At 32.3% G+C, this 9,537-nt stretch overlaps 1 protein-coding gene across 1 annotated transcript; it reads right to left on the reverse strand.

The window, feature by feature from the left end:
- Positions 1–1,335: 1,335 nt before the first annotated feature.
- Positions 1,336–5,998, reverse strand: LACS8 (AMP-dependent synthetase and ligase family protein). Its single transcript, XM_079008578.1, has 12 exons — positions 5,845–5,998; positions 4,710–5,284; positions 4,549–4,629; positions 4,202–4,462; positions 3,325–3,456; positions 3,051–3,224; positions 2,740–2,969; positions 2,557–2,674; positions 2,335–2,466; positions 2,120–2,254; positions 1,806–2,012; positions 1,336–1,719 (listed from the first exon to the last, which is right to left on the reverse strand). The coding sequence occupies exons 2-12, from the start codon at positions 5,256–5,258 to the stop codon at positions 1,555–1,557; spliced, it is 2,184 nt and encodes a 727-aa protein (XP_078864704.1). The 5' UTR covers positions 5,259–5,284; positions 5,845–5,998; the 3' UTR covers positions 1,336–1,554.
- Positions 5,999–9,537: the final 3,539 nt, after the last annotated feature.

A 9,537-nucleotide genomic window follows, 5' to 3' on the forward strand; every position in this document is an offset into this window, starting at 1 on the left:
CTACGTCTACCGACAACTCTCTTTCTCATCTCTTTCTGTACTCACGACAACTTGAACTGCTATGGTCGGACTCCATTAATGCTTTTTGTAAATCAAACCACACCTATGAGGCTACGACTTGGGACTTAACTCTTTATATCAACCATGACCTACTAATACGATATTGAACACGAACAATACAATTAAGCTCTATTTGACACTTTGACACTACCTAGTTTCCATATTACCATAATAGAATATTATGTTATGTTTTTATATGATTTTTTAGGTTTATGATATTAATTCTATATAGACTTATAGTATTAATACTCAAATATATATATATATATATATATATATATATATATATATATAACTTTTATATAAATATAATATAAAATTATAAATTATACGTAATATTAAAAAACCGCTATATCACCGCTATACCACCGCGATAACCGCGATCTCAAATAGCGGCATGTGACCGCTATTGAAATTTTGACCGCGATAACTGCATAGGTTGGGAGGGAACGACTCCCTCCTCCCTAAGAATGATAGTCTAGGACCCAATCAAATCTCATTGAGTCAATATTATATTGAGTCGGCATGAGTTATGCCTAGAGTAAAAGGGATATGACTCGATCAAGGCAAAAAAAATGATATAGAATAGTCTAATTAACTAATTAATAAGAATTCACCAACCCCCAACAATTAACAATCAACTCTAATATCTCTTAATTATTTTGACAAAGCAAAATTTTCGATAATGAAAGTCTATATCATCTATGATAAGAATGATAGTCTAGCACCCAATCACATCTCATTTAGTCAATGTTATACTGAGTCGACATGAGTTATGCCTAGAGTAAAAAGGTATATGACTCCATCAAGGCAAAAAAAAAAATGGTATAGAATAGTCTAATCTGACAAAGTCATGAAAATGAATTCTAATTTATTAACATTAAATGTAAAAAAAAAATAAAAAAAAATAAAAATACAAAATGGTCCCTACAATTTGAGACCGTAGACTTAGTTTCTACCCTCTAACCCTATTACCAAATAAATACTATTTATTGATTTGATCAACAAGTTTTAACAACAAATAATCACCAATCAATGAAAGCGAACAAATTATTAACTAATAATAAAAACCTTAAGCCCGCAACAATTGAAAAGGTTTACGTTAACACCTTACTTATTTTGACAAGCAAACCCAAGAGTCCATATCATAACGATACATCATATTTAGTATTTCTCTATACGTAACAGTAAAATAATGCGTTTTGTTGAAGAATATTTGGTGTAAAAGTGGGTATGATACAAGATCTAATGCATATAATATAACGGATATGGTGATTAGTGGAATGTCTGATAAGTTTTCTATAAATTTAGCCAGCCAACGGGTAGTATGGCCACACAAGAAAAAGTAAAAACTAGGAAGCAAAACAAAACATGAATCTTGTACATGAAATTGTCACGTATGAAAGAACCATAACAAATATAGTAAAAAACAGTAAACAAACAAACCATGTATCCTCCTAACCACTATGCCATGAAACAAAAGGTGCACATCAATCACCCGTATAGCTTTTGCAAATCATCCTTAAATTTGGCCTTCAATTGTTCCCTCTTTAACTTGAGTGCAGCTGTCACCAATCCAGATTCAGGTGTCCATGCTTCTGGCATCAGCTTTATCTTTGCAGGAAGCTCAAACTTGTCCAACTTCGCCTCTTTTCCTACCTACAAAACAAATTGACAGTTGATTTCTCATATGTGAAAAAAAAAAGACGTAAATACCCTTGTCTTTATAAGTTATAACCACTAACCTTGGAGAGAGATTGCTGGACCTCGGAGACAGCCTCTTTTTTAGCACAAAGCTCAGCATAATCATTGTAACTAACACCACTACTTTTGGCCCATTGCTCAAGAACCTGGGGTGCAGGGACTACTAACGCCACACAATAACTGTGGAAGGGGTCTGCGTGTAACATTACGTTTTCCACATACTTGCTTGATGCAAGTGCTGCCTCCACCTGTAAAATTACATCACCACAAATACCAATAGGTCAAACAAAAAGTCAAATAAATACTTGTCCCACTGACTCCAATGTTATTATGTGGGCCCTACAACAACACATACCTTTCCTAAAGAGATGTACTCTCCATGTTGGAGTTTCACAATATCTTTCTTTCTGTCAATGATTTCAAGGCATCCATCAGGGTGAAACCTTCCGATATCCCCAGTGTAAAACCAACGCATCCCAGTTTCATCAACCTTTCACCCCCAAAAAAAAAAAACAAATAATCAAGTCAAAACTCAAAAGTCATGAATTAAAATTACACAAACAAACACACCTTGTAAGCCTCATTGGTTTTTTCCTCATTGTTAAAGTAACCAGCAGTTACACTGTGGCCACCAATAACCACCTCGCCACGTGGCATTGGTTTGTCCGATGTTAAGTACCCACCTTCATCCCACGAAACAAGCTGCATCAAATACCAACATATTTTATTTATTTTTTATTGGAAAAAGTAGATTGCTATTTTTGGTAAAGAAATGTATTATTATTATTATACCTTAATATAGCCACAAGGAAGAGGAGGACCAACACGTCCAACAGAAGGATCATCAAACTCAGAGAAAGCAGCTCCAGCACATGTTTCTGTCAGCCCATATCCTTGCCCAATTGGAGTCCTGAAATAAAATACCATTTACACACAATGTGTATATTAATTAATATATTAGTAATAATAACTTACCCAATGCAGACATTGATAAAGCGTTGTGTATCTGCAGCTAAAGGAGCACCACCACATAGCATGAAACGAATGTCTCCTCCAAGTATGGAACGTATCTTCTTAAAAACAAGAGCATCCCAAAATACCTTTTCTACCCCCCATGCCCCTAGCCAGCTTCCTTCTATTGATGTCAACCGTCTTTTGTAAGCTAAGTTAAAAAGCTTTGTAGTCAAACCCCCCTTTCCTTCAACCTATAAAATAATAATATTTCAATAGGTTAAGTGAAAAAAGATATAGTTTCTTGCTATATAATAAGAAAGTCTAATACATACATTTTTTAATACTCCATCACGGACACGATCTAGAATAGCTGGAACAGATGCCAATAAAGTTGGCTTCAAAACAGATGCATCTCCTTTGGTTCCTTTCTTGATTTTATTAGATGTGTCTGTTAATGTCAGTGCTGAACCATACCCAATTGATGCGCCAGCTGTCATCATCACAGTCTACATAAAAAGTAAAAGCAGTGTGTATGAAGATCACACATACAAATGGTAGCTGGAAGTTTATTTTATGTATAAATCATAATGCATCATGTATGTTTACCTCAGCAGCCAATTCGAATATATGAGCCAATGGTAAGTATGCCAAGTAGACATCACTTGGTGAAAGCCCTGGGACCACAGTCATCACTGCAGCTGCGGTTGCCACTACATTCCCATGAGTCATCATCACCCCCTGAAAACACATCATTGCCACGTCAGCATCAAATTATGGGGCCCAGTTGTTCTATCTTGCTATACAAGACATAACAGGTTGTACTGTGTTTGGCATGCATTTGGATGAGACTGATGTCAATGGGATAAAAATTGCAAGTTTGTGTCCCGCTAAAAAAAGGTGGGACATGAACTCGCTCTTGATCTCTTGTATGTAGAAAAGACGTAAATACCCTTCTCATATCTACTATAATAAATCAAGGTTTTTTTTGCCACATGTCCTCTTATCCTTCATTTGGACACATGGCATTTTCTAACATTTTTAAATTTTCTATTTTCCACTTGTCATTTTATTGCATTTTTCATTTTATTAAATTAAAATTCCACATTTAATATGTAAGGTAATATATATGTAAGGTATTTATTAGAAATGGTTTATATATATAATGTATCTAATACATTAAAGTCTCTTTAATTTTAATAATTCAAAAGATTCATCATTTTTTTTATAAATTCAAACTTTTCAAATTGTTAAAATTTTATATTTATTTTTTTTTAAATAAACCCATGTAATACATGGGTCTCACACCTAGTATGTCATATAAGAGTGAAGTGGCTGAATGGATAATGATGTATGTCTGGATAAAGTGTTGTATACGTAAAGTTTGTTTCTTTTTTAGACTAAACTGACAGGAAAAAATGACCATGTTACCCTTTGTTTATAAATAATACAAATGCAGCCTAGGAGAATAAGGGCAAAATCAAACCTTTGGTAAACCTGTGCTGCCACTTGTATACATGATGACTGCAACATCTTTCTTGATAGGAAACCTAGCAGGAGCAGGACTTGCCTCCCCCAGTTTCTCAACTTCAGAGAAAGCAGAAACCTTCCAATCACTGATATTAGTGGAAACTTCAGTATTATCACTCTCAAAGTATATAACATTCTTAACAGTTTTCAAGCTCGAACTAACTGAAGCCACTTTCTTCAATAGCTTAGAATCACAGATCAAGGTAGATACTGTTGTCTGTAGAAGATTTATACCATCAGAAGAACTTTAAGAAATTAAACAAAACCAAAAACATCAACAACAAAAGAAAAGTGTGTTTTCACCTCATTAAGAGAGTGAATTAGGGCATCATCACCTAATGATGCATATATGGTTACAACAGTTATATTCTGTCTGAAACACCCCTGAAACCATAATGTTATTGTAGTTAGTGTTCTATCAATATATCAGAAGACAGGGGGGAGGGGGGGTTATGGGTATCTACCTCAAATGCAATAAACCATTCTGCTCGTGTGTCAGAAAAGATGGCAATTCGGGTATCAGGGTCATGACCAAGGCGAATAAGTCCAGATGCAAAGTTGCAAACACGTTCGAATATCTGTCCATATGTCTCCCACTGAAATTCCCCAAGATGAAGCTTTTCAAACTTTCTCCCATCATTACCAGTCACAAAGTCTCTTTCAACAAGCTTTCGTGTACCTAGAAACCGATAATGTGAATGTTTCTTACAAGACTGTTCAAAGAGTGCAGCCATGGTTGTAGCCCCTTCCCATGGAACTTCAACTAATTTGCTTGATCTGACATTTCGCATGGTAAAACCTGCCTCACCACCAACTTCAACAGGAACACCTCTTTGTTTCACCTTCTTCTTCCCCAGGAACATGGAAGAAAGAACCAGTGGGACAGCAATGGCGAAAATAACTGCAACTGCAGCACTGTATTTGTCTTCCATGAGACTGGAGAGGAAACCACCACCAACAGCTATCTCTTCAGTTGTAGGAGTATTGATAAGACTTCCCTCTGAATCATCCATTATATGTATTCGAAAATGATATCACCCTGAGAGGTTGTCACAAACAAACCATTCATTGTTGAGCTCAAGCAATGATCCGACAACAAATTTATGAACGGCAACATGCTTACATGCTTTCAATTAATAGAAGGAAACAGCTAGAAAGAAGTGCATAATCAACTAATATGGAAGAAATTGCATCACGAAAACATTTTAGGCTAGTGATCCAATTACGTATCATCAAAATCACAAATCTCGGATTCCAGAAAACACAAACATTCATCGCACTACCTGATAAACAATATTTACAGCTCTGATCAAGGGAAAAAGTATGATAATCACGAAACTCAATCAAAACTATAGATTACATGCGTGAACCTTACGCAATACATTTAGCGGTGATAAAATAAGTCGGTGATCGATTCAAACCCTATGAAATTACAACCGAATCATATACAATATCACACCAACTAATAATAATCATATAAAAGATAGAAACGACTTGGCCAAACAGTAAAATTTGTGAAATCTTACGTATAAAACCAGTCAAATCACGAAACGATTAGTTGTGTATTGAAGAACAATTACAGGAAATAGAGGTACAGACCTTTAGGAATGAGTGGAATTGTTAAAACCATGGAGCATTGTTTGGGGGAAGGCGGAGAAAGGTATAAATAGAAGCTTTAAAATCTTCTGTAGTCAAGATATGTGTGATCCTTTCAAGAAATATATGAATTTACTTCGTTTCGTTACGACAAAATAAATTTCTAGAAAAAATATATCATTATTTGACTTTAATAATAATAAGGGAAATAGATGTGGTGTTGAGTTACGTGTGCAAATTACGACAAAATAAAATTCTAGAAATATATATATATATATATATATATATATATATATATATATATATATATATATATATATATATATATATATATATATATATATATATATATATATTTGACTTTAATAATAATAAGGGAAATAGATGAGGTGTTGAATTACGTGTGCAAATCTTGAAAATGATTTATGTGAATTTCCAATTGCCGAGTCTTAGTTGTAGTTATTATCAACATCAACATAACAAAATAAATCACTATGTTTTTAAAATAAAAAGATTTATGCACATATTTTAAAGAGATTAGTTATGAATTTTCTTTTTCATAGCCAAACCATGTGAGCATAAACTTTTCTTAAGACCATTAATAACATATTAATTTTGCATTAAAAACATATAAAGATGTTTGTTATCAATCAAATCAAGCCCGTGATCGTTTTGCAACATTGATTTAGAAAGCATAAGGCATGTAATTAACTACAATGTTTAATAAAAAGAGAATATGCAATTAGGTAGGCACACAACTCTAGTCCGTATAGACTATTGTGGGACACATAACACATTGATTGTTTTGAAGTGGGAGGAGAACTTCCAATTGCATTTGGAGTATTATCCCATTCGTTTTTCTTGAAAATAAATAGATTTAAATTACAATTGTGGTGTTTTATATTTTATGTTTTAAGTACTATAAGTATATTACAATATGAATTTTATTAATTTGGTGAATCTTTCGTTTGGAAAATAGACCAAAAACATAATTTAATACGATAAATATTTGAATAACTAATTTTTTATGTACATATAAAACAGAAAACAACAAAAAAAGGAAGTTGGGCTAAATAAACTACACCACAACAAACTCTTATAAATATGTCGATATCTGACATCTTTCTATTTTTTCATTTATGATGGATAGAAAAAACAAATGTGAATAGTATATACTTAATCTTAACCCATTACAATCAAGATAAATCAATAATTAGCATTGTGAAGCCGTATAAAAAAAGGATCACATTACACGGAATCAAGCAACTAATATCGAAAATCTGAAGACATGAAAACATAAAAGTATTTTCGGTTTATACTAGTTCAAACCAGATTTATTATGTTAATTTGTATTTATTCCCTTTTTATTTTGTGAATATCCAATCATGTTGATTTGCGTCAATAAGGTGATTTTTAGACAATGATTATTATAAGTATACATAGTTTTTGAATTTTGAAATATTGGCACCACTAAAAACAAAACCATTAAGTATGGTTGTAAACGTGTAAAAATATATAGAAACCATATATTATCAACATCAACGATTCTTATATCAATTTAGACAAAAAATCAGAAAGTTTTCATATACTTATAAAATAAAACATCACTATAAAACACCTACACTACTCTCAGAACAATACACTCAACCTAATCTACAACTATTATTGAATAATAAACTAGAACAACAAAACCCTAATCTAGAAACCCTAGATAGGTTCTTAAGAGAAAACCCTAAACCAAAGTTGTGATACAGAGAGAGTATTGAGAATATGAAGTTGCAAAGAATTAGAAGCCAACTCCACCACTTAAATATATCGAGTACACGGGTAAAAGATCTCCACCACTTAAATATATCGAATACACGGGTAAAAGATCTGTGTATTAACACGACAAACTTGCAAATCGTGAGCTGCAACCCACAAGATTGAACAAGAAACACAAACTATGCTTGTAACAATATCCTTAACAAATGAGGTTTGTAATAATTACAGAATTAACCTTCAATGTTAAGTTTGAAATAATAAACAACTTTAATATTTTCAACACCCCTGCTCAAACTTGAATTTTGAAATATTGGCACCACTAAAGACAAAACCATTAAGTATGGTTGTAAACGTGTAAAAATATATAGAAACCATATATTATCAACATCAACGATTCTTATATCAATTTAGACAAAAAGTCAGAAAGTTTTCATATACTTATAAAATGAAACATCACTATAAAACACCTACACTACTCTCAGAACAATACACTCAATCTAATCTACAACTATTATTGAATAATAAACTAGAACAACAAAACCCTAATCTAGAAACCCTAGATAGGTTCTTAAGAGAAAACCCTAAACCAAAGTTGTGATACAGAGAGAGTATTGAGAATATGAAGTTGCAAAGAATTAGAAGCCAACTCCACCACTTAAATATATCGAGTACACTGGTAAAAGATCTATGTATTGACACGACAAACTTGCAAATCTTGAGCTGCAACCCACAAGATTGAACAAGAAACACAAACTATGCTTGTAACAATAATCCTTAACAAATGAGGTTTATAATAATTACAGAATTAACCTTCAATGTTAAGTTTGAAATAATAAACAACTTTAATATTTTCAACACCCCTGCTCAAACTTAACATTTTAGAAAAACTAATCCTTCTTAAAAAGATCGATTAGCCTAATTCTTTTTGAAAGATAATCATGTTGAGAGCTCAACAATAATTTGGTTAAAATGTTTGCATTTTGATTGGAAGAACCAATCTTTGACAATTTTTAAAATACAATTCATAACCTTTTCCTTAATAAAATGAATATCAATTTCAAAATGTTTGGTTTCTCATGGCAGAATTTTGAGTTAACTTAATACCAGAGTTATTATCACAAAAGACATTAATTGGGGTTAAATCTTTAATTCCAAGATCAAACAACACTTTTAAAATCCACATAATTTCACAAGAAGATGGACCCAAAGCCCATATTCAGACTCAGTAGAAGACCGAGAAACAATTGTCTATTTCTTACTCTTCCAATAAACTAAAGACTTCCCTATATACATCAAGTATTCATAAAAAAGCATCTAGTGGTTAGGCACTTAGCCCCAATCAACATCCACAAACTGAGACAAATCAAAATTCACATATTTAATTATTGAAATTACTTTCCCATGACTGATTTTAAGATACCTAAGAAGCCTAAAAGCAATTCTTAAGTGAGATTTACGAGGTTTGTGCATGAACTGACTTAAAATTTGAACACGATAAAAAAATATCATGCCTAATTATTGTTAAATAAATCAATTTCCCAACAAACTTCTGAAATTCAGTAATAGTTTCAAGTAAAGCATCATTTATCATAGTCACGAACAGGAACAAAATTAGCTTCCAAAGAAGTTTTAATTATAGGTTTACATCCAAGCATTATGAGTTCATGTAACAACTCAAGACAATATTTCCATCGATTTAAACAGACTCCATTATCCACATCTATAACTTCAATTCTAAGAAAATAACTCAACTTTCCAAGATCTTAATAGAAAACTGAGTTTTAAGAAACTATTTTACTTTCTTAAGTTCATCAAGGTTATTATCATTTATTATGATATCATCTACATACACAAGAAGAACAATGATAGAGTTATTTTCTTTCCTAACAAATAGTGAATAATCGTTAGCACTTTGATGAAAACCAAAGCTAA

This window comes from Lactuca serriola, chromosome 7 (genome assembly GCF_051521515.1).
Source record: "Lactuca serriola cultivar US96UC23 chromosome 7, Lser_US96UC23_V15, whole genome shotgun sequence".
NCBI lineage: Eukaryota > Viridiplantae > Streptophyta > Magnoliopsida > Asterales > Asteraceae > Lactuca > Lactuca serriola.